The 26651-nt window shown below is 43.8% G+C and overlaps 1 protein-coding gene across 1 annotated transcript in view; it reads left to right on the plus strand.

The window, feature by feature from the left end:
* The first annotated feature begins 218 nt into the window (after nt 1-218).
* LOC124012147 (cyclin-dependent kinase 6-like) overlaps nt 219-26651 on the plus strand; it is a 97538-nt gene continuing 71105 nt past the window's right edge. Inside the window, exons 1-4 of the mRNA XM_046325609.1 lie at nt 219-700; nt 1612-1953; nt 14030-14165; nt 25159-25326. Of these exons, the coding sequence (XP_046181565.1) occupies nt 1730-1953; nt 14030-14165; nt 25159-25326 (528 nt within the window). The 5' untranslated portion in view covers nt 219-700; nt 1612-1729. The remainder of the gene's footprint in view (nt 701-1611; nt 1954-14029; nt 14166-25158; nt 25327-26651) is intronic.

Genomic DNA, 26651 nt, shown 5'->3' on the forward strand with positions numbered 1-26651 from the left:
CTTCCCCGCTGGTGTATTGTCAATGGAATCGTTTTCAATGGCCCCGATAGATCGAATGTTCATTAAAATAAACGTTTCTTGCCGCCCAGATTTCCCCCCTGTGGTGCTGCTGGTTTTGACTCTGAGGTAAACCCGAGAGAGAACTATGAATGGTAAAGAACCAAGGAGGGCAACATAACGAAAAAGGAGGCGGTTAGTCTTTGTAGTCGGGAGGAATGCGGAAATGTTCCTGCTCTGTGTCAAACTTATCTGAAGGGGGTCAAGGCACATTCAGCCAGCGTGGGAAAGCGAAGAAGAGACGGAGCTCACAGGCAAGCGTTGCATATCCCGGGATAAATGGGGAAAAGAGAGTTAAAAAGGGGAAAAACTGAGAAAAGCGTGGCTTGGAGAATATATCACGCTTTTGTCCTATGACCCCCCCCCCCCAAGTTGCAGTAGGCACTGTGTTTTTCTGTAAAAAAAAAAAATACCCCCCTCCCCCCGTATTATAGTTGCTTTGCTTGAGCTGCAGTTGCAGAGGTGGTGAGCCTACTGCTGAGGGATGGGGGTTACAGAAACTGCTCCATCCGACTACCTGTGTGGCCCGGCGTGACAGTGAGGGATCTGTGATGTCTTAGTGTGAACACTTATCCAAAGGGGGCATGTTTCATAAATTCATGGACACGACCAATTGCGACTTTCACTGATAACATAAAATAAGGTAGGCTGAAATATTCATATTTTCCCTTTTGTGTAGAAAAATGTATTTAGCATGAATGTACTTATTGTGATATGTTAAAAGCATGAGTTGCCAATTACGATGCTGCAATGTTTTAATTGTTGTAGGCTATTTTAAATGTTTATATTTTTTAAAAGTTGCCGTGCAAAAAACGCATAGCGAACAAGTTGCATTATTAAACCACAACACTATTAATGACATGGAAAATGAGAGATGTGGTTACCCCATCCCCCTAAGTTTTAGATGCACTATTGTTAAGTGACTGTCCCACTGGATGTCAAAAGGTGAATGCACCAATTTGTAAGTCGCTCTGGATAAGAGCGTCTGCTAAATGACTTAAATGTAAATGTAAATGTAAATGTAAATGAATATAGGAAGTTCAGACAATACAATCAGTAGACAACCACGTGCTCGCAAAAGTTTGTCGCCTATAATAAACCATAATAGACTGGAACATTTGGGAAAAGATATCGGAGGCTGGAAAAAATATTTGTATAATAATTATAACTGAGTTTGCAGAGTTTATATTGTATTCTTTCAAGTTGGTTTGCTTGTTTTTCTGACTCATTCGCCTACATATCTGTGATTACGCATGAACAGAAAGATGACCTTATTGTTGTAATATGTACTGCATTCTGCAGAGAACTTATGTAAAATTGTTTTTAAAAACATTTTTTGTAGAGATACCAGATGTGTGATGTGAGGTAACTAGGAGGACAAGAGATTCATACGCGTAATGAAGTGGGAGTGGATCAAGTAGAACGCATCGGGGTTCTCGTGTTGATAGTCGGAATAATACTAAACTTGATGACACAATGTTGTGGACCTCCATTTAACCAATAACAGACAGACATATACGATGTCTCTGCTACCTCTGTCTTCCTTTAATTTAGGCATTGCACGCGCCAACAACTATTTTCTGTGAGGATGGCTTTGTAAGAACCCTGGTTCGTTACGTTCGTTGGGATTCCCCGCAATATTCTCAACAAGAAAAATAAAAAAGAAGCAAAAATGGACAAAGAAAGTGTAGCACAACAGTACGAGCCCGTCGCCGAGATTGGGGAAGGTGCGTATGGAAAGGTGTACAAGGCACGAGATTTGAAGAACGAGGGACGCTTTGTAGCCCTAAAACGAGTTCGGGTACAGACGGAGGAGGAAGGGATGCCCCTCTCGACCATCCGTGAGGTGGCGGTACTGAGGCAACTGGAGGCATTCGAACACCCCAACGTGGTCAGGTAAGAAGAGATGGAGTGGGGTGCATCTAACAATCTGCCAGATGTTGCATTATCTTTTCAACCATATGCTATTATAACCCCTGATATGTATCTCTTTAAACAACATGCTCTCAGAGCATTTAGTATGATCTGTATGTAATTCCGAGACACCCCATTTAGTATGATATGTTACATTTGATATGGTTACATGGGTGGATGGGTGGCCATATAATGCCAACGTCTACTAAACTATATGGAATAGTTTTAAGATGGAGTAGGGGGTGGGGTGGGATGTGGGTGGGTTCTACTAAACTATATGGAATAGTTTTAAGATGGAGTAGGGGGTGGGGTGGGATGTGGGTGGGTTCTACTAAACTATATAGAATAGTTTTAAGCTGGAGTGTGGGGTGGGATGTGGGTGGGTTCTACTAAACTATATGGAATAGTTTTAAGCTGGAGTAGGGGGTGGGGTGGGATGTGGGTGGGTTCTACTAAACTATACAGAATAGTTTTAAGATGGAGTAGGGGGTGGGGTGTGATGTGGGTGGATTCTACTAAACTATATGGAATAGTTTTAAGCTGGAGTAGGGGGTGGGGTGGGATGTGGGTGGGTTCTACTAAACTATATGGAATAGTTTTAAGCTGGAGTAGGAGGTGGGGTGGGATGTGGGTGGGTTCTACTAAACAATATGGAATAGTTTTAAGATGGAGTAGGGGGTGGGGTGGGATGTGGGTGGGTTCTATTAAACTATATGGAATAGTTTTAAGCCGGAGTAGGGGTGGGGTGGGATGTGGTGGGTTCTACTAAACTATATTGAATAGTTTTAAGCCGGAGTAGGGGTGGGGTGGGATGTGGGTGGGTTCTACTAAACTATATGGAATAGTTTTAAGCTGGAGTAGGGGGTGGGATGTGGGTGGGTGGGTTCTACTAAACTATGTGGAATAGTTTTAAGCTGGAGTAGGGGGTGGGGTGGGATGTGGGTGGGTTCTACTAAACTATATGGAATAGTTTTAAGCTGGAGTAGGGGTGGGGTGGGATGTGGGTGGGTTCTACTAAACTATATAGAATAGTTTTAAGCTGGAGTAGGGGGTGGGGTGGGATGTGGGTGGATTCTACTAAACTATATGGAATAGTTTTAAGATGGAGTAGGGGTGGGGTGGGATGTGGGTGGGTTCTACTAAACTATATGGAATAGTTTTAAGCTGGAGTAGGAGGTGGGGTGGGATGTGGGTGGGTTCTACTAAACAATATGGAATAGTTTTAAGCTGGAGTAGGGGGTGGGGTCGGATGTGGGTGGGTTCTACTAAACTATATGGAATAGTTTTAAGCCGGAGTAGGGGGTGGGGTGGGATGTGGTGGGTTCTACTAAACTATATAGAATAGTTTTAAGCCGGAGTAGGGGGTGGGGTGGGATGTGGGTGGGTTCTACTAAACTATATAGAATAGTTTTAAACTGGAGTAGGGGGTGGGGTGGGATGTGGGTGGGTTCTACTAAACTATATAGAACAGTTTTAAGCCGGAGTAGGGGGTGGGGTGGGATGTGGGTGGGTTCTACTAAACTATATAGAATAGTTTTAAGTCGGAGTAGGGGGTGGGATGTGGGTGGGTGGGTTCTACTAAACTATATGGAATAGTTTTAAACTGGAGTAGGGGGTGGGGTGGGATGTGGGTGGGTTCTACTAAACTATATAGAATAGTTTTAAGCCAGAGTAGGGGTGGGGGTGGGATGTGGGTGGGTTCTACTAAACTATATAGAATAGTTTTAAGCCGGAGTAGGGGGTGGGGTGGGATGTGGGTGGGTTCTACTAAACTATATGGAATAGTTTTAAGCTGGAGTAGGGGTGGGGTGGGATGTGGGTGGGTGGGTTCTACTAAACTATGTGGAATAGTTTTAAGCTCGAGTAGGGGGTGGGGTGGGATGTGGGTGGGTTCTACTAAACTATATAGAATAGTTTTAAGCTGGAGTAGGGGGTGGGGTGGGATGTGGGTGGGTTCTATTAAACTATATGGAATAGTTTTAAGGTGGAGTAGGGGTGGGGTGGGATGTGGGTGGGTTCTACTAAACTATATGGAATAGTTTTAAGATGGAGTAGGGGTGGGGTGGGATGTGGGTGGGTTCTACTAAACTATATAGAATAGTTTTAAGCTGGAGTAGGGGGTGGGGTGGGATGTGGGTGGGTTCTACTAAACTATATGGAATAGTTTTAAGCTGGAGTAGGGGGTGGGGTGGGATGTGGGTGGGTTCTACTAAACTATATAGAATAGTTTTAAGCTGGAGTAGGGGGTGGGGTGGGATGTGGGTGGATTCTACTAAACTATATGGAATAGTTTTAAGATGGAGTAGGGGTGGGGTGGGATGTGGGTGGGTTCTACTAAACTATATGGAATAGTTTTAAGCTGGAGTAGGAGGTGGGGTGGGATGTGGGTGGGTTCTACTAAACAATATGGAATAGTTTTAAGCTGGAGTAGGGGGTGGGGTGGGATGTGGGTGGGTTCTACTAAACTATATGGAATAGTTTTAAGCTATATGGAATAGTAGGGGGTGGGGTGGGATGTGGTGGGTTCTACTAAACTATATAGAATAGTTTTAAGCCGGAGTAGGGGGTGGGGTGGGATGTGGGTGGGTTCTACTAAACTATATAAAATAGTTTTAAACTGGAGTAGGGGGTGGGGTGGGATGTGGGTGGGTTCTACTAAACTATTTAGAACAGTTTTAAGCCGGAGTAGGGGGTGGGGTGGGATGTGGATGGGTTCTACTAAACTATATAGAATAGTTTTAAGTCGGAGTAGGGGGTGGGATGTGGGTGGGTGGGTTCTACTAAACTATATGGAATAGTTTTAAACTGGAGTAGGGGGTGAGGTGGGATGTGGGTGGGTTCTACTAAACTATATAGAATAGTTTTAAGCCAGAGTAGGGGTGTGGGGTGGGTGGGTTCTACTAAACTATATGGAATAGTTTTAAGCTGGAGTAGGGGGTGGGGTGGGATGTGGGTGGGTTCTACTAAACTATATAGAATAGTTTTAAGCCAGAGTAGGGGTAGGGGTGGGGTGGGATGTGGGTGGGTTCTACTAAACTATATGGAATAGTTTTAAGCTGGAGTAGGGGGTGGGGTGGGATGTGGGTGGGTTCTACTAAACTATATAGAATAGTTTTAAGCCAGAGTAGGGGTGGGGGTGGGATGTGGCTGGGTGGGTTCTACTAAACTATATGGAATAGTTTTAAGCTTTTAAGCGAGTAGGGGGGGGGTGGGATGTGGGTAGGTTCTACTAAACTTGTGGAATAGTGGAATAGTTTTAAGCTGGAGTAGGAGGTGGGGTGGGATGTGGGTGGGTTCTACTAAACTATATGGAATAGTTTTAAGCTGGAGTAGGGGTGGGGTGGGATGTGGGTGGGTTCTACTAAACTATATGGAATAGTTTTAAGCTGGAGTAGGGGGGGGTGGGGTGGGATGTGGGTGGGTTCTACTAAACTATATGGAATAGTTTTAAGATGGAGTAGGGGGTGGGGTGGGATGTGGGTGGGTTCTACTAAACTATATGGAATAGTTTTAAGCTGGAGTAGGTGGTGGGGTGGGATGTGGGTGGGTTCTACTAAACTATATGGAATAGTTTTAAGCTGGAGTAGGGGGTGGGGTGGGATGTGGGTGGGTTCTACTAAACTATATGGAATAGTTTTAAGCTGGAGTAGGTGGTGGGGTGGGATGTGGGTGGCTTCTACTAAACTATATGGAATAGTTTTAAGCTGGAGTAGGGGGTGGGGTGGGATGTGGGTGGGTTCTACTAAACTATATAGAATAGTTTTAAGAAGGTCATACCAAGGATCATTAACTATTTGATCAAGAATTTTAAGACCCCTTGAAGTATAAAAAAAAAATTTGATGAAAAAAATATTTTTGGCCTTACTGCTATTAGCCCATACAAACGCATTGAATAACAAATTCACTACATGGAACCATAGCTAGTCCCCCCCCAAAACATCTGTAGGAAGTTTCTTCTGAAGCGTTTGTCCTATAGCTGAGCGATATAAGAAATATCAGGAAAGTTAGTCTTTTTTATTTGTACATTTTTGTAACCCCATATTTTTGGCACTAAACAGTCTATATACTGTAAATACATTATATATATAAAACGTTTGTGGACACCCCTTCAAATTAGTGGATTATTAGTGGACTATTTCAGCCACACCCATTGCTGACAGATGTATAAATAACGTTTGTTTTAGACAAGTCTTGTGGGGCCCGCGGTTGTCCTAGAGCAAAACTGGCATGTACGTGTTCGTGAGAGTCTCATATTTCTGCAGAGGGGTACATATTAATGTGTATCCCAAACTGTTGGGACCCTACAGACAGAAAGAAGTTGGCAGATCGGCTGTACCGACTTCAGATGAGTCCCACTTGTGGGGGTCGTCGAGCAAACAGAGAACACCATCGTGTTGGTGATCTTTTCATAGAGGGGTCACAATAGTTTGTAGGCCAAACCGTTCAGATGCTACAGACAATTTTGTCGGGAAGAGCGATTTTCGGGATGCCTCCTGATCTTGCTCTGTCACCTTCCACTGCAGATGAGGAAGTGCGACAATGGCGGATGTGGTAGATTGATACGCATCACAATACAAAACAGATATTTCTGTCTTAAACTGACAGATTTGTATGGAGATTTTTTTATTATACTAATTCGATTTATGCGGGGTGCGGACATCGACTCTTGGGGTTAACCTAACTCCTAAACTTAACCTTAACCCTAACCCTAGCTAACGTTGGAGATTTTTTTATTATACTAATTCGATTTATGCGGGGTGCGGACATCGACTCTTGGGGTTAACCTAACTCCTAAACTTAACCTTAACCCTAACCCTAGCTAACGTTAGCGAGCTAATGTTAGCCATCTAGCCATAGGGCAGTAGGTAGCCTAGTGGTTACAGTGTTGGGTCAGTAATTTAAAGGTTGCTGGCTCAAATCCCAGAGCTGACAAGGTAAAAATCTGTCATTCTGCACCTGAACAGTTAAACCACTGTTTCCCAGGTGCCGAAGATGTGGATGTCAATTAAGGCAGCCCCCCACACCTCTGAAGTTGGGTTAAATGTGGAAGACACATTTCAGTTGAATGCATTCAGTTGTACAACTGACTAGGTATACCCCTTTCCCTAGCCACCTAGCTAGAGTTTGTAACATATTGTACATTTTGTAAATTCGTAACATATAATACAAATTGTAATTCCTAACATACAGTATCAGACGAAATAGGTGATGGACATCCACAAATGAGGACATACCATACGAAACATATATTATACTAAATGGAGTCCTTCAGATTTAAAGATTTTAAAAAGGCTCTGAGACCACGTTGCAACCAACAAATTACTGCACAATGCCTTGCAGCTGTTTATGGAGTTGCCTTATTGACCTTTAGAAAAGTTGTTGTTTTGTGATGTACAACTATAAACCCCATTTTGATCCTGGTGATACTGTAGTGCCATACAGTAGATTGTTCATTATGTTTAATACAGCTTGGTGTGTCTGGAAGGTTTCTTTGTGTACAGCACCTGTGATAGACATTCTTGGGTGATATCTGTTCACCAGATTAATCAACCTAAATAAGTCATGGGTAAAGTCATCCCCATCGCTGGTTAGAGTGGAATTTCACAGAAAAGTCAATGAACTGCTGTTGGGAAGTCAATGAACTGCTGTTGGGAAGTCAATGAACTGCGGTTGGGAATGATAAGACAGAACCATTTTGTGCATCGAGTCACACTAAGAGATACTGTATTGGGCTGATTTTGCCCCCATTCCAGTAGTCTACATATAAGATGTGTTGTTTTTAGTCCTCCAGGCCACAAGACAACATACAGGGGTTGTTATGCTTTGCAGCTGTATACTCCCATGGTCCAATTTGGAGGTCAGTTCAGTTCGGCAGAGAAACCACGTCATTTACCGGCCCAGCTCAAGGTCTAACCTTGCCATTTAGCTTATAATGAGAGATTGAGTGCTTTTGTATTCAACTTTTAAATAATACTGTACAAATGTTATTCTAAGCGCTGTTTGTCACACTAAAGCCTCTATTATTCTCTTCAGCTGAATAAATTCATATATTCTTCATAGAGATTCCACACATCGAAGGTTCGACATATTTAAATGATGACACAAAATGTGTCCTTACTCCCTACACTTTGTGGTATGTTAATTTCACCCATTCTGTAAAATTCTGGTTCCTATACGTTAGCCCAAGCTCAAATCCACACCAAAGGGCGTCTGGTCTGGTCTCTCTGTAAAGCTAAACAGCGCGGGAGAGAGCAAGCACTGAGCAGGGTGCATTCTGGACCTACTGTGTAACTACAGGCCAGCCAACCCCTGGATGTTTAAGAATGACACCCATTAGTCATCCCATATGTTCAGTGTCTGGCGAGAGGCTGCATTGTAGTGGAACAATCACGGTTCTGAGGGGCGTTTAACCCCAAGTTTCCAACAGGGTGGCTCGCTCGTTCTGTGACATCATGGGCGTATGGCAATAATACCTTGAATCCTCAGTGCAGGATTTACAAGCCTTTGTTAACAGGGGGTGTGGCACAGTGCATATTCCCTTTAGGCTACAAGGGGAAAAGAAAAGGACTACCAGGTGGAGCAGCTTTCCCATGCTTTACTTCAAGACAATTCACAGAGATTACACAGACATCAACTGCAATTTTACTGTTATTACTACAGACCCATTGACTCTTTCGAAATATTTTGAAGCTATTGAAATAGGGATTCCACTGTAAATATGACTAATTTTTAATTAAATCTAAGAATTACTGCATAAAAGATGTGGGATACGGACCTTATTGGCCCCATAGTGTCATTGAAACAATGATAGAGCGATGTCAGTGAGTGGATAAATTCCATCCATGTTCTTGTCACACACACGGATTGGTTGCCATGGTGAGAGATGCTGCTCAACCACATCTAGGGGTCGGTCATGGGCAGTCCAGACTGCTTCAGTTGCCATGACGCATCATGCGTTGCCCTGGTGCTCCTGAAGGAATCTTTGTCGTCGTCCTCGGCTCTTTGAGGTTGACACTGGACATCTTCTCTAGGCTTTCACCAACGCTTCAACATGGCACAACTGCCCAAATAATCTATATGTTTGGGCTCGGTTTGTCACCTAGTAAAAATACACCCACAATGTTAATGTATTGTGTTGGATGCTCAGGAGTCGCCAAGGGTTTCCCTCTTAAAATAGATATAATGTAGCTACAACATTATTATTGGCGTTGTCAGGATGGAGGCTAAAGGATAGGGTTAGTGAGCAGGAGGCTAAAGGATATGATTAGTTAGCAGGAGGCTAAAGGATATGATTAGTTAGCAGGAGGCTAAAGGATAGGGTTAGTGGGCAGGAGGCTAAAGGATATGATTAGTGGGCAGGAGGCTAAAGGATATGATTAGTTAGCAGGAGGCTAAAGGATATGATTAGTTAGCAGGAGGCTAAAGGATACGATTAGTTAGCAGGAGGCTAAAGGATAGGGTTAGTGGGCAGGAGGCTAAAGGATATGATTAGTTAGCAGGAGGCTAAAGGATAGGGTTAGTGGGCAGGAGGCTAAAGGATAGGGTTAGTGGGCAGGAAGCTAAAGGATAGGGTTAGTGGGCGGGAGGCTAAAGGATATGATTAGTTAGCAGAAGGCTAAAGGATAGGGTTAGTGAGCAGGAGGCTAAAGGATAGGGTTAGTGGGCGGGAGGCTAAAGGATATGGTTAGTGAGCAGGAGGCTAAAGGATATGATTAGTTAGCAGGAGGCTAAAGGATATTATTAGTTAGCAGGAGGCTAAAGGATAGGGTTAGTGGGCAGGAAGCTAAAGGATATGATTAGTGGGCGGGAGGCTAAAGGATAGGGTTAGTGAGCAGGAGGCTAAATTATATGATTAGTTAGCAGGAGGCTAAAGGATAGGGTTATTGAGCAGGAGGCTAAAGGATAGGGTTGGTGAGCAGGAGGCTAAAGGGAAGGGTTGGTGAGCAGGAGGCTAAATGATAGGGTTAGTTAGCAGGAGGCTAAAGGATAGGGTTAGTGGGCAGGAGGCTAAATGATAGGGTTAGTGAGCAGGAGGATAAATGATAGGGTTAGTTAGCAGGAGGCTAAAGGATAGGGTTAGTGGGCAGGAGGCTAAATGATAGGGTTAGTTAGCAGGAGGCTAAAGGATGTGATTAGTTAGCAGGAGGCTAAAGGATAGGGTTAGTGGGCAGGAGGCTAAAGGATATGATTAGTTAGCAGGAGGCTAAAGGATAGGGTTAGTGGGCAGGAGGCTAAAGGATAGGGTTAGTGGGCAGGAAGCTAAAGGATAGGGTTAGTGGGCGGGAGGCTAAAGGATATGATTAGTTAGCAGAAGGCTAAAGGATAGGGTTAGTGAGCAGGAGGCTAAAGGATAGGGTTAGTGGGCGGGAGGCTAAAGGATATGGTTAGTGAGCAGGAGGCTAAAGGATATGATTAGTTAGCAGGAGGCTAAAGGATATTATTAGTTAGCAGGAGGCTAAAGGATAGGGTTAGTGGGCAGGAAGCTAAAGGATATGATTAGTGGGCGGGAGGCTAAAGGATAGGGTTAGTGAGCAGGAGGCTAAATTATATGATTAGTTAGCAGGAGGCTAAAGGATAGGGTTATTGAGCAGGAGGCTAAAGGATAGGGTTGGTGAGCAGGAGGCTAAAGGGAAGGGTTGGTGAGCAGGAGGCTAAATGATAGGGTTAGTTAGCAGGAGGCTAAAGGATAGGGTTAGTGGGCAGGAGGCTAAATGATAGGGTTAGTGAGCAGGAGGATAAATGATAGGGTTAGTTAGCAGGAGGCTAAAGGATAGGGTTAGTGGGCAGGAGGCTAAATGATAGGGTTAGTTAGCAGGAGGCTAAAGGATGTGATTAGTTAGCAGGAGGCTAAATGATAGGGTTAGTGAGCAGGAGGCTAAAGGACAGGGTTACTGGGCAGGAGGCTAAAGGATAGGGTTAGTGAGCAGGAGGCTAAAGGATAGGGTTAGTTAGCAGGAGGCTAAAGGATGGGGTTAGTGGGCAGGAGGCTAAAGGATAGGGTTAGTTAGCAGGAGGCTAAAGGATGGGGTTAGTGGGCTGGAGGCTAAAGGATAGGGTTAGTTAGCAGGAGGCTAAAGGATGGGGTTAGTGGGCAGGAGGCTAAAGGATAGGGTTAGTTAGCAGGAGGCTAAAGGATGGGGTTAGTGGGCAGGAAGCTAAAGGATAGGGTTAGTGGGCGGGAGGCTAAAGGATAGGGTTAGTTAGCAGGAGGCTAAATTATATGATTAGTTAGCAGGAGGCTAAAGGATAGGGTTATTGAGCAGGAGGCTAAAGGATGGGGTTAGTGAGCAGGAGGCTAAAGGATAGGGTTGGTGAGCAGGAGGCTAAAGGGAAGGGTTGGTGAGTAGGAGGCTAAATGATAGGGTTAGTTAGCAGGAGGCTAAAGGATAGGGTTAGTGGGCAGGAGGCTAAATGATAGGGTTAGTGAGCAGGAGGCTAAATGATAGGGTTAGTTAGCAGGAGGCTAAAGGATAGGGTTAGTGGGCAGGAGGCTAAATGATAGGGTTAGTTAGCAGGAGGCTAAAGGATGTGATTAGTTAGCAGGAGGCTAAATGATAGGGTTGGTGAGCAGGAGGCTAAAGGACAGGGTTACTGGGCAGGAGGCTAAAGGATAGGGTTAGTGAGCAGGAGGCTAAAGGATAGGGTTAGTTAGCAGGAGGCTAAAGGATGGGGTTAGTGGGCAGGAGGCTAAAGGATAGGGTTAGTTAGCAGGAGGCTAAAGGATGGGGTTAGTGGGCTGGATGCTAAAGGATGGGGTTAGTGAGCAGGAGGCTAAAGGATGGGGTTAGTGGGCAGGAGGCTAAAGGATAAGGTTAGTTAGCAGGAGGCTAAAGGATGGGGTTAGTGGGCAGGAGGCTAAAGGATAGGGTTAGTTAGCAGGAGGCTAAAGGATGGGGTTAAGGAGGCTAAGGATAGGTTTACTAAACATGCCTAAAGGAAATGGGTCGGAACTACACAACATGACCAAAAGTATGTGGACACGTGCTCGTAGAACTTCTCATTCCAAATCATGGGCATTCATATGGAATTGGTCTCCTCTTTGCTGCTGTAACAGCCTCCACTCTTCTTGGAAGGCTTTCCACTAGATGTTGGAACATTGCTGCGGGGACTTACTTCCATTCAGCCTCAAGAGCATTAGTGAGGTCGGGCACTGATGTTGGGCGATTAGGCCTAGCTCGCAGTCGGTGTTCCAATTCATCCCAAAGGTGTTCGATGGGTTTGAGGTCAGGGCTCTGTGTGGGCCAGTCAAGCTCTTCCACACCGATATCGACAAACCATTTTTGTATGTATCTCGCTTTGTTCCTGGGGGGATTGTCATGCTGAAACAGGAAAGGGCCTTCCTCAAACTGTTGTCACAAAGTTGGAAACACAGAATCATCTGGTGTCATTGCTGTAACATTAAGATTTCATTTCACTGGAACTAAGGGTCCTAGCCTGAACCATGAAAAACAGCCCGAGACCATTATTCCTCCTCCACCAAACTTTACTGTTGACAATATGTATTGGGGCAGGTTGCATTCTCCTGGCATCCTCCAAATCCAGATTAGTCCATCGGACTGCCAAATGGTGAAGCGTGATTCATCACTCCAGAGAATGCTTTCCACTGCTCCAGAGTCCAATAGCGGCGAGTTTTACACCACACCAGCCGACGCTTGGCATTGTGCATGGTGATCATAGGCTTGTGTGCGGCTGCTCGGCCATGAAAACCCATTTTATGAAACTCCCAACGAACAGTTATTGTGCTGACGTTGTTTCCAGAAGCAGTTTGGAACTCAGTAGTGAGTTTTGCAACCGAGGACAGAACTTCTACTTTGCCACTGAGCCGTTGTTGTTCCTCAATGTTTCCACTTCACAATAGCAGTACTTACAGTTGACCGGGGAAGCTCTAGCAGGGCAAAAATTTGACAAACTGACTTGGAAAGGTGGCATCCGATGACGGTGCCCCGTTGAAAGTCACTGAGCACTTCAGTAAAGCTATTCTACTGTCATTATTTGTCTATGGAGATTGCATGGCGGTGTGCTCTATTTTTATACACCTGTTTGCAACAGGTTTGGCTGAAATAGCAGAATCCACTCATTTGAAGGGGTGTCCATATACGTTTGTACATATAGTGTATGCCTGCTTGATGTGTAAACTTGCCTGAGACCTGAAGAGTTTGCGTTTGCTCCCAGATATATTGCCTAGACTTTAGCTCAGTGGACTATGGGGTCTTGTGGCATGAAGGATTCAAGTTTCAAGTTTTAATGTCACGTGCACAAGTACAGTGAAATGCCTTTCTTGCAAACTCTAAACTCAACAATGCAGTAATCAATATCAGCCTGGCCGGTTACAGTTGCATGTTTTTAATAAGGAGAATGCCAAATCAATCACTCTGTCAAGGTGTTCAACTCTCAACGGATCCTATTGTGGTTACTGTACTGTGTAGTCCGCTATTGCACACATACTGGAATAAGGGCTAGGAGATCATGTTGCCAAAATGTCCATCAGTCACGAGTAAGGAATTTCTGATCGGTTCCTTTCATTTAGCTAACAAGGCCCAGTATGTGAAAGCATTGCTTGCATTCTTTCAAAACTGTCAGGAAAACTAGTCTGGGCCTGGTTTCCCAAAAGCATTGTAAGGCTAAGTTCATTTTAGAACCATAGGATCCTATGCTTTGGATGCTTTTGGGAAACCGGACCCTGGACAGTTAACTGACACTATGAACAAATCCCCCCCCTCTAACTGAAGCTAGATTGTTTAAATAGATTAGATCTCTCTCAGGTATTGAATTATGGTCGAGATCCTATCAAGTGTCTATCTATATTTCAGAAGCCAGCTTAGATGGGAAAATATGGTTTGTCATAGATGGTCGTTATACATGAAAATACTTTGTTATTCCTCTTAAATTAAAGACGGATGACTTTATAACCTCTATTTACTTGTGAACTACTTTATGGACTACTTGTAATCCTTTTACAAACCCTTTATAGATCATTTTATATAAGTGTTACCATGATATCTGACTGACATTAACAATGCTAAGCAGCAGTATTCACTCTGCCTCCCTCTCTCTGCAGACTGTTCGATGTGTGTACTGTGTCTCGGACCGACCGCGAGACCAGGCTGACCCTGGTCTTTGAGCACGTTGACCAGGACCTGACCACGTACCTGGAGAAAGCACCTGATCCTGGGGTGCCACCTGAAACTATCAAAGTGAGTCTGTCTAGGGGCAACTTCTTAGTAAGTTCACACTAAATTGAAAATGCCCTACTGTATTCGTAAGGTCTATGAATATGTGGACCTTGTTTTTGCAAAGTATCCTGGGAATATTTCTTCCTGGCCCAGACAGGAACCGAGGATGGAACTCCCAAACATCAGACAGCATTCAGGCTTTTTGAAGGGCAGCACATGTGGCATATTGGGTCCTAATTAGAGGGCCTTGGCTTTTCTATTTTCATTCTGGTCCCTCACTTCACTCTGTATCTAAAGGAGGAGACGCTGTGTGTGTGTTTTATTTGTGTGTGTGTGCGTCTGTGAGTGTGTGTAATCATATAGATTGACAGAACTAGGTGACACTGACAGAAGGCATTTCTTTATGTGCAGTGTCTCATCGTGTGTCCAACCTCCCTTTCCTGTAGGCTAAAGAATTGGCCAAACACACTAACAAACCATAAGTCATCCTGACTATCAGACTAATCCGGAAGTAATCCAGTTATTTGCTGGGGTGCATCGGAAATGTCATCCTATTCCATATACACTGTATAGTGCACTACTTTTGACCAGGGCCTATGCACTGTGTAGGGAATAGGGTGCCATTTGAAACACAGACCCAGTATCTGCAAACGGTAGGAAGCGGAAGTGTTGGCAACCTCTTTCCCTCTCGACAGTTAGTCTCTCTCTCTATTTATTAACCTCTTTCCCTCTCGACAGTTAGTCTCTCTCTATTTATTAACCTCACCTTAGCCAAATACATTTAAACTCAGTTTTTCACAATTCCTGGCTTTTAATCCTAGTAAAAATTCCCTGTCTTAGGTCAGTTAGGATCACCACTTTATTTTAAGAATGTGAAATGCCAGAATAATAGTAGAGAGAATGATTTATTTAAACTTTTATTTCTTTCATCACATTTCCAGTGGGTCAGAAGTTTACATACACTCAATTAGTATTTGGTAGCATTGCCTTTAAATTGTTTAACTTGGGTCAAGCGTTTCGGGTAGCCTTCCACAAGCTTCCCACAATACATTGGGTGAATTTTCGCCCATTCATCCTGACAGAGCTGGTGTAACTGAGTCAGGTTTGTAGGCCTCCTTGCTCGCACATGCCTTTTCAGTTCTGCCCACACATTTTCTATAGGATTGAGGTCAGGGCTTTGTGAGGGCCACTCCAATACGTTGACTTTGTTGTCATGAAGCCATTTTGCCACAACTTTGGAAGTATGCTTGGGGTCATTGTCCATTTGGAAGACCCATAATCTGTCTGAAAACAATTGTTGGAAAATTACTTGTGTAATGCACTTGTGTAACCGACTTGCCAAATCTGTAGTTTGTTAACAAGAAATTTGGGGAGTGGTTGAAAAACGAGTTTTAATGACTCCAACCTAAGCATATGTAAACTTCCGATTTCAACTGTTCATACTACCTCAACTAACCGGTGCCTCCGCACATTGACCCTGTACCGGCACCCCCCTGTATATATTGTTATTTTTTTTACTGCTGCTCTTCAATTACTTGTTACTTTTACCTCTTATTCTTATCCATATTTTTTTTAACTGCCCAGTTAGGGGCTCATAAGTAAGCCTGTTGTATTCAGCGCATGTGACTAATCAAATTTGATTTGAAAGCAAGCATCGAAGACCACTTTTTGAGCGGGAGAGAGATTCCATTTCCTTTCGGAAAAGCTGACGACGACTCCATTTTGTTGCTCCCTGCCTATAGACAGAGACTAAAACAGGAAGCTCCCGTGCTCAGGTCTGTTCAACGCTGGTCCGACCAATCTGATTCCATGCTTCAAGATTGCTTCGATCACGTGGACTGGGATAGGTTCCGCTTTGCGTCAAACAACAACATTGAAGAATACGCTGATTCGGTGAGCGAGTTTATTAGCGAGTGCATCGGCGATGTCGTACCCACAGCAACCATTAAAACATTCCCAAACCAGAAACCGTGGATTGATGGTAGCATTCGTGCAAAACTGAAAGCGCGAACCACTGCTTTTAATCAGGGCAAGGTGACCGGAAACATGACCGAAAACAAACAGTGTAGCTATTCCCCCCGCAACGCAATCAAACAAGCTAAGCGTCAGTATAGAGACAAAGTAGAGTCGCAATTTAATGGCTCAGACACAAGAGGTATGGGGCAGGGTCTACAGTCAATCACGGATTACAAAAAGAAAATCATGCTTCAAGAGGGCCACCATTTTTCCTGTTCCCAAGAAAGCTAAGGTAACTGAGCTAAACGACTACCGCCCTGAAGCACTCACTTCCGTCATCATGAAGTGCTTTGAGAGACTAGTCAAGGACCATATCACCTCCACCCTACCTGACACCGTAGACCCACTCCAATTTGCTTACCGCCCCAATAGGTCCACAGGTGATGCAATCGCAACCACACTGCACACTGCCCTAACCCATCTGGACAAGAGGAATACCTATGTGAGAGTGTTGTTCATAGACTACAGCTCAGCACTTAACACCATAGTACCCTTCAAACTCGTCATCAAGCTCAAGACCATGGGTCTCGACCAAGCCCTGTGCAACTGGGTACTGGTCTTCCTGAAGGGCCGCCCCCAGGTCGTGAGGGTAGGTAACAACATCTCCACCCAGCTGATCCTCAACACTGGGGCCCCACAAGGGTGCATTCTGAGCCCTCTCCTGTACTCCCTGTTCACCCACGACTACGTGGCCATGCACGCCTCCAACTCAATCATCAAGTTTGCAAACAACACTACAGTGGTAGGCTTTGATTACCAACAACAACGAGACGGCCTACAGGGAGGAGGTGAGGGCCCTCGGAGTGTGGTGTCAGGGAAATTTCCTTACACTCAATGTCAACAAAACAAAGGAGATGATTGTGGACTTCAGGAAACAGCAGAGGGAACACCCCCCTATCCACATCGACGGACAGTAGTGGAGAGGGTAGTAAGTTTTAAGTTCCTCTGCGTACACATCACGGACAAACTGAATTGGTCCACCCACACAGACAGCGTGGTGAAGAAGGCGCAGCAGTGCCTCTTCAACCTCAGGAGGCTGAAGAAATTTAGCTTGTCACCAAAAGCACTCACAAACTTTTACAGATGCACAACCGAGAGCATCCTGTCGGGCTGTATCACCGCCTGGTACGGCAACTGCTCCACCCACAACTGTAAGGCTCTCCAGAGGGTAGTGAGGTCTGCACAACGCATCACCGGGGGCAAAATACCTGCCCTCCAGGACATCTACACCACCCGATATCACTGGAAGGACATAAAGATCATCAAGGACAACAACCACCCGAGCCACTGCCTGTTCACCAGAAGGTGAGGTCATTACAGATGCATCAAACAAGGGCCAAGAGACTGAAAAACAGCTTCTATCTCAAGGCCATCAGACTGTTAAACAGCCACCACTAACATTGAGTGGCTACTGCCAACATACTGACTCAACTCCAGCCACTTTAATAATGGAGAAATTGATGTAAAAAAATGTATCACGAGCCACTTTAAACATTGCCACTTAATATAATGTTTAACATTACTCATCTCATATGTATACTGTACTCTATACCATCTCCTGCATCTTACCATCTTTATGTAATACATGTATCACTAGCCACATTAAACTATGCCACTTTTATATGTTTACATACATTACTCATCTCATACAGTATATATGTACTGTACTCGATACCATCTACTGCATCTTGCCAATGCCGTTCTGTACCATCACTCATTCATGTATCTTTATGTACATATTCTTTATCCTTTTACACTTTTGTATAAAAGGTAGTAGTTGTGAAATTGTTAGGTTAGATTACTCGTTGGTTATTACTGCATTGTCGGAACTAGAAGCACAAGCATTTCACTACACTCACATTAACATCTGCTCACCATTTGTATGTGACAAATAAAATTAGATTTGATTTCATTTTAATTTTCAACATCCAAACAGCAGCTGGAGCGATGAGGAACAATGGAAAACGATCAAGTACAAGATGACAGTGGCACCGTCCCTTTTATTTCCATGAGAGTGGACACTGCACAGTAACACTCCTCCAGACCAGAGGACACCAGATTGCAGACCCCCAACTGCCCCCTTTCAGACCTACAGTAAGACCCACCGGATGGTAATTGATCAAAGAGGCTCCAGGAATCAAATGAGCTGGAAGGACATGAAGCAGCCGGTCTCTGTCCCGCAGCCTCCCCCAACCTAACGCTGGGCTAACGCTGGGCTTCGTGCCCCTCTACCCCCTCCTCCACCCCCAGATCCCCCGTCCTTCCCCGTCTCCAGGCCTGGGCCTATAAAAGCCTGGTTAATGAAGCATTACACTAACTGGCAGATGTCCTGTATTGTGACACGGTTACAAAAAACAATATGACTGCGTCTTGCGTATTAGCATGACAACAGGGACTGCACTAGGGGATGCCATGTTTTCACTGCTTTTTCTCTAGGCTACTTTTTTATTATTATTCTTGGGTATCGCTTGCCTTGTGTTTCCTAGCTAGCTATCTCTGGTCGAGGTGCTGTCATAGACAGTTAGGGTGTTGGGCAACTCGTTGCTCTATGTCACCTCCTGTCACATTGGTTTGCAACAGGTCAGGTGTTTTCTCATACCATCTGCAGACTGGAGACTAGATATTAATGTCAGTTTGATAGTTTGACATTATCCCCGGCCCTACAAACTATTCATTGTTATTAGCAACTAAAATCTATTAACTCTTGACAAGCAACGGCTTGTCATTCATCTTCACCTGTATCATCTACTACTGAATGACTGTTATAGGAATGAACAGAAGCAGGGAGGGGAGATGAAGCGCCATGGGGGCCTTGTTGTTTGTATGTTTGTCCCCAAGTCACACTTCTGAGATAATTGGGGTTTTGTAGGAAATGCTGTTGAAAGGAAACATGTCGCAAATGGCCATTTAAAGCAAACAGAGAGGAACTCATGGGGGTGATGCCATTGTATCAACTCCCTAAATAACTGCCTCTGCCGCTGTCTGTTGGCCTCCTAGGTTACGGGTGGACGGAGATGCAAAAAAAGGCCTGTTTACGCTCTCTGGCTGACCTGCGCAAGGGACCCTCAGACACACTGCTTACGCATGCACACACACACCGCATGTGCACAGACACACACACACACATTCCCTCTGCCCTGTCTGTTCTCTATTCCGTGCAGAGGCTCCTGTCCCCTCCCCTTAGCCCTGGTCAGCCCCGCCCATTTGAAAATGTTTTCTGCTTGAGTGTGCAGACCATTGTTTAACCTCTTTTAATCACTCACCAGCTGCTAGGGTCAGAGAATGGAGCCCCTCCCCAGGCCCAGGTCCATGTCACTTGTGAGGTCTTGGCGACGGGTTTCGGGAGGGGGCCTCCGCTGCCTGCTGCAACCCCAGCAGTAGGCCGATTCATGTCGAGACTGGGAGAGAGAGTCCCTCTTTCTCTCTCTCTTTTTCTTTCCCTGTGTTTCTTTTTTAATCTTCCCTCATCTCTCTGTCTCTATCACTCAAACAGCCCCCACCTCCGCTATCACCATCAGTTCGTTCAGTCCTTATGTTGTTGTGCAAGTTCCACCAGAGAGTGGGCCGTTGAGCCCTTTCAGTTTAGTCCTCCTCTCAGACTCTTTCTTCAGTTTAGCCCTCCTCTCACTCTTCCTTCAGTTTAGTCCTCCTCTCAGACTCTTTCTTCAGTTTAGTGCTCCTCTCACTCTTCCTTCAGTTTAGCCCTCCTCTCCAAGACTCTTTCTTCAGTTTAGCCCTCCTCTCAGACTCTTTCTTCAGTTTAGCCCTCCTCTCAGACTCTTTCTTCAGTTTAGCCCTCCTCTCACTCTTCCTTCAGTTTAGCCCTCCTCTCAGAATCTTCCTTCAGTTTAGCCCTCCTCTCAGACTCTTCCTTCAGTTTAGCCCTCCTCTCAGACTCTTTCTTCAGTTTAGTGCTCCTCTCACTCTTCCTTCAGTTTAGTCCTCCTCTCAGACTCTTTCTTCAGTTTAGCCCTCCTCTCACTCTTCCTTCAGTTTAGCCCTCCTCTCAGACTCTTTCTTCAGTTTAGCCCTCCTCTCACTCTTCCTTCAGTTTAGCCCTCCTCTCACTCTTCCTTCAGTTTAGCCCTCCTCTCAGACTCTTCAGTTTAGCCCTCCTCTCACTCTTCCTTCAGTTTAGCCCTCCTCTCAGACTCTTCCTTCAGTTTAGCCCTCCTCTCAGACTCTTCCTTCAGTTTAGCCCTCCTCTCAGACCCTTCCTTCAGTTTAGCCCTCCTCTCAGACTCTTCCTTCAGTTTAGCCCTCCTCTCAGACCCTTCCTTCAGTTTAGCCCTCCTCTCAGACCCTTCCTTCAGTTTAGCCCTCCTCTCAGACCCTTCCTTCAGTTTAGCCCTCCTCTCAGACTCTTCCTTCAGTTTAGCCCTCCTCTCAGACCCTTCCTTCAGTTTAGCCCTCCTCTCAGACTCTTCCTTCAGTTTAGCCCTCCTCTCAGACTCTTCCTTCAGTTTAGCCCTCCTCTCAGACTCTTCCTTCAGTTTAGCCCTCCTCTCAGACTCTTTCTTCAGTTTAGCCCTCCTCTCAGACTCTTTCTTCAGTTTAGCCCTCCTCTCAGACTCTTCCTTCAGTTTAGCCCTCCTCTCAGACCCTTCCTTCAGTTTAGCCCTCCTCTCAGACTCTTCCTTCAGTTTAGCCCTCCTCTCAGACTCTTTCTTTCTCTCTCGTTTTATCTTTATTTCTCTCTCCCTGGACTGAGTGCTTGTGGACATTAGGGTCACTGTGGGGCCGTTCCTTGCTGCAGCTAGAAAGAGTGGATCTTCAATGAACAATCCACCTCAGCTCCAGTCCAGCCAGATGCAGGAAGAGAGGGAGGGAGGCAGAGACAGGCCCACCACCAACAGATCAAGGGTGTACCCAAACGGCACCCTATTCCCTATGTAGTGCACTACTTTTGGACCAGGGCCCAAAGATCAGAACTACACCCTCACAGCAATGTGTATTTCCTGCTCTGCTCTCCCTCCACAATTTGTGTCCGTTATCAACATCTGCCACACTTGGGATTTAAAGGGATACGTTGTCTTTTCTTCCTCGTCGACAAGCTGCTGCACCGCATGCAAGGCCTCAGTGATTTCACTTCACTCTGTGGGACTTTTCATTGAGGTTTTCAGTGTTCTGAGACACGTTGGCTGATTTAGAAGAGAAATAAACAATGTTTCTTACTATACAGTGATTACAGTTACCTTACAGATTACAGTGATGTGCATACTGTACACACATGATGATGAAGATAACAAACTGCATTAGTATTGGGGGAACCATCCAACACCAATGTGCAGCAACCAAAACACAGATTTTAAAAATTACCTTTTGTTTTAGTACTTTTGAACCCTCTATGTCAAGGATATCAGGTGTCTTTTTTCAGTGTCCATGTGTCTTGTATCCGTAAAATCATGACAAACTGTCAGTGTCCATGTGTGTTGTTGAACCTGTTAAGACTGTCTGTGTCCATGTGTCATGTTATACGTGTTAAGACTGTGTCTGTGTCCATGTGTCATGTTATATGTGTTAAGACTGTCTGTGTCCATGTGTCATGTTTTACCCGTTAAGACTGTGTCTGTGTCCATGTGTCATGTTTTACCTGTTAAGACTGTGTCCATGTGTCATGTTATACGTGTTAAGACTGTGTCTGTGTCCATGTGTCATGTTATACGTGTTAAGACTGTGTCTGTGTCCATGTGTCATGTTATACGTGTTAAGACTGTGTCTGTGTCCATGTGTCATGTTTTACCCGTTAAGACTGTCTGTGTCCATGTGTCATGTTATACCTGTTAAGACTGTGTCCATGTGTCATGTTATACCTGTTAAAACTGTGTCCATGTGTCATGTTATACCTGTTAAGACTGTGTCCATGTGTCATGTTATACCTGTTAAGACTGTCTGTGTCCATGTGTCATGTTATACCTGTTAAGACTGTGTCCATGTGTCATGTTATACCTGTTAAGACTGTCTGTGTCCATGTGTCATGTTATACCTGTTAAGACTGTCTGTGTCCATGTGTCATGTTATACGTGTTAAGACTGTCTGTGTCCATGTGTCATGTTATACCTGTTAAGACTGTCTGTGTCCATGTGTCATGTTATACCTGTTAAGACTGTGTCCATGTGTCATGTTATACCTGTTAAGACTGTGTCCATGTGTCATGTTATACATGTTAAGACTGTGTCTGTGTCCATGTGTCATGTTTTACCCGTTAAGATTGTGTCTGTGTCCATGTGTCATGTTTTACGTGTTAAGACTGTGTCTGTGTCCATGTGTCATGTTATACCTGTTAAGACTGTCTGTGTCCATGTGTCATGTTATACGTGTTAAGACTGTCTGTGTCCATGTGTCATGTTATACGTGTTAAGACTGTGTCTGTGTCCATGTGTCATGTTATAACTGTTAAGACTGTCTGTGTCCATGTGTCATGTTATACGTGTTAAGACTGTGTCTGTGTCCATGTGTCATGTTATACCTGTTAAGACTGTGTTCATGTGTCATGTTATACCTGTTAAGACTGTGTCTGTGTCCATGTGTCATGTTTTACCCGTTAAGACTGTCTGTGTCCATGTGTCATGTTACACCGTTAAGACTGTGTCTGTGTCCATGTGTCATGTTATACGTGTTAAGACTGTGTCTGTGTCCATGTGTCATGTTTTACGTGTTAAGACTGTGTCTGTGTCCATGTGTCATGTTTTAGCCGTTAAGACTGTGTCCATGTGTCATGTTTTACCCGTTAAGACTGTGTCTGTGTCCATGTGTCATGTTATACGTGTTAAGACTGTGTCTGTGTCCATGTGTCATGTTATACCTGTTAAGACTGTGTCCATGTGTCATGTTATATGTGTTAAGACTGTCTGTGTCCATGTGTCATGTTTTACGTGTTAAGACTGTGTCTGTGTCCATGTGTCATGTTTTACGTGTTAAGACTGTGTCTGTGTCCATGTGTCATGTTTTACCCGTTAAGACTGTGTCTGTGTCCATGTGTCATGTTTTACCTGTTAAGACTGTGTCCATGTGTCATGTTATATGTGTTAAGACTGTGTCTGTGTCCATGTGTCATGTTATACGTGTTAAGACTGTGTCTGTGTCCATGTGTCATGTTTTACCCGTTAAGACTGTGTCTGTGTCCATGTGTCATGTTTTACCTGTTAAGACTGTCTGTGTCCATGTGTCATGTTATACGTGTTAAGACTGTGTCTGTGTCCATGTGTCATGTTATACCCGTTAAGACTGTGTCTGTGTCCATGTGTCATGTTATACGTGTTAAGACTGTCTGTGTCCATGTGTCATGTTATACCTGTTAAGACTGTGTCCATGTGTCATGTTATACCTGTTAAAACTGTGTCCATGTGTCATGTTATACCTGTTAAAACTGTGTCCATGTGTCATGTTATACCTGTTAAGACTGTGTCTGTGTCCATGTGTCATGTTATACCTGTTAAGACTGTGTCCATGTGTCATGTTATACCTGTTAAGACTGTGTCCATGTGTCATGTTATACGTGTTAAGACTGTGTCTGTGTCCATGTGTCATGTTTTACCCGTTAAGATTGTGTCTGTGTCCATGTGTCATGTTTTACGTGTTAAGACTGTGTCTGTGTCCATGTGTCATGTTATACGTGTTAAGACTGTCTGTGTCCATGTGTCATGTTATACGTGTTAAGACTGTGTCTGTGTCCATGTGTCATGTTATACCTGTTAAGACTGTGTCCATGTGTCATGTTATACCTGTTAAGACTGTGTCTGTGTCCATGTGTCATGTTTTACCCGTTAAGACTGTCTGTGTCCATGTGTCATGTTATACCCGTTAAGACTGTGTCTGTGTCCATGTGTCATGTTATACGTGTTAAGACTGTGTCTGTGTCCATGTGTCATGTTTTAGCCGTTAAGACTGTGTCCATGTGTCATGTTTTACCCGTTAAGACTGTGTCTGTGTCCATGTGTCATGTTATACGTGTTAAGACTGTGTCTGTGTCCATGTGTCATGTTATACGTGTTAAGACTGTCTGTGTCCATGTGTCATGTTTTACGTGTTAAGTCTGTGTCCATGTGTCATGTTTTACCCTTTAAGACTGTGTCCATGCGTAATGTTGTACCTGTTAAGACTGTAGCTGTTTTCGAATACCCATACTAAAATACTGTATACTACATACTTAATGAGTATATACTACATACTATATGCTATTAGTTAATTTTAGTATACTGTAAGCTAACGGTATCCTTGTAGTTGAGTGTACTAGTGCATCGATGTGTCTACCGGAATTTGATACTGTTGATTTTCAACTTCTTGCTAGCTTGTTAGCATACCTAACAAATGACGAGCAAGACGTTTTACGACTTCTTTAACAATGTCCATTGAGAACGCACAAAGACTATACCACTTAGCTAAGAATTATGTGAAAAATCAAGTCAATAAACGTTGGGTTGTTTAGTTAGATAGCATATTGTTAAAATACTGGCAAGTTTGAAGTATTAGTAGCCAACTAACGTTAGGCAGCTAGCTAACATCTGGTGCATACAAGCAACTACTGTAATGAAATGCTATGCAGTTCGTAAGGCTAGCGAAGCTAACAAATTGTCAAATTACATTGCTCAACATTTTCTTAAAATTTGTCATAATTAGTTAAAGCAATGAATTTGTATGCTCTTTCGTCGGACTTTGGCTGCATATTTTCCGCCATTTTCTTCAAATTAGAAAACGTTGTGAAGCCACGCCCATTTTCTGAAGAGTTGCATTATGGGCCCTAAATGCACGGAAATGGTGTTCACTGCTAGAGTACTTCGTATTTTGACGAATGTAGTACGACATCCGTAAACTTTTAGCATACTACATATATTCATACAATAATCAATAAACATACTACATACTAAATGTATGCCACAAATAGTATGGTTAGTGCTGTTAGTGTGAGCATTCGAACACAGCTTGTGTCTGAGTGTCCATGTGTCATGTTGTACCTGTTAAGACTGTGTCTGAGTGCCCATGTGTGTTGTCCTAACAGGATATGATGTACCAGCTGCTGCAGGGACTGGACTTCCTGCACTCACACCGTGTGGTTCACCGGGACCTGAAACCCCAGAACATTTTGGTCACCAGTGGAGGACAGATCAAACTGGCCGATTTTGGCCTCGCCAGGATATACAGCTTTCAGATGGCCCTGACCTCTGTGGTGAGAACCTTACTGTTATAAACCTGTTATAAACTGTTATAACACAAATATACACATTTCAGATGGCCCTGACCTCTGTAGTGAGAACCTTACTGTTATAAACCTGTTATAACACAGATATACACATTTCAGATGGCCCTGACCTCTGTGGTGAGAACCTTACTGTTATAAACCTGTTATAAACTGTTATAACACAGATATACACATTTCAGATGGAACTGACCTCTGTGGTGAGAACCTTACTGTTATAAACCTGTTATAAACTGTTATAACACAGATGATATACACATTTCAGATGGAACTGACCTCTGTGGTGAGACCTTACTGTTATAAACCTGTTATAAACTGTTATAACACAGATGATATACACATTTCAGATGGAACTGACCTCTGTGGTGAGACCTTACTGTTATAAACCTGTTATAAACTGTTATATCACAGATAATATACACATTTCAGATGGCCCTGACCTCTCTGGTGAGAACCTTACTGTTATAAACTAGAACATAAACTCTTATATCAGCCAATATAGATTATGTACTGAGTAGAGACTATGCCTGACCAGGATATTAGTGCTGAGCGATTAGAGCTTTTTGAAGTTGATTCGGTTTCAGTTAAAACATTTTTTTTTTAAATAATCACAGTTTTCAGTTTCGGTTCAATATATTTTTTAGCATGAAATGTGCTATGCGTTATGAATAAAACATGTAATAGTGACAGCACATTACTGCTTATCACTTATTAACCATTGTTTATTCACATTACTTTAATCAAATATTTCAGTTGTTTTGTATATTATATATTTGTTTTATATGATGACTTTATTATTTCATTCCAAGTCATCATCTCATCTCTATAGAGCTGCTGCCTACGTTGTCTGACAAATTCACTGTTTTAGTAGTTCTTCAAAGTAAATAAGGCATGCTTTTATGACTACTGAATACCTACTATCAATCACTTAAATTAGATCATGTATTTTCAGGTAGAGATACTGTACCTCGCAAAGCAAATTCTCTTTATCTGTCTCAATAGCGCGTTCCTCTCTTCTCTCCCTCTCCATGTCTGCCCCACACCAGAGAGGAGGCGGCAAAGCGAGAGGTTTCACTCCCCCCAAAATATGTCCAATATAAACCCAATGTGTCTCTATGGGCTTATTTTGTACCTAGCTTCTGCCTTTCCGCCTTTGGGACAACGACTCCTATTGTTAGGGCGGAGATATGAGCATCAGTCAACACTCTACCCCATATTGACAAAGCAAAAACAGGATTTTAGAAATGTTTGCAAATGTTTTAAAAATATAACATTTACATAAGTATTCAGACCCT

The sequence above is a fragment of the Oncorhynchus gorbuscha genome, linkage group LG24, assembly GCF_021184085.1.
Source record: "Oncorhynchus gorbuscha isolate QuinsamMale2020 ecotype Even-year linkage group LG24, OgorEven_v1.0, whole genome shotgun sequence".
Classification (NCBI taxonomy): domain Eukaryota; kingdom Metazoa; phylum Chordata; class Actinopteri; order Salmoniformes; family Salmonidae; genus Oncorhynchus; species Oncorhynchus gorbuscha.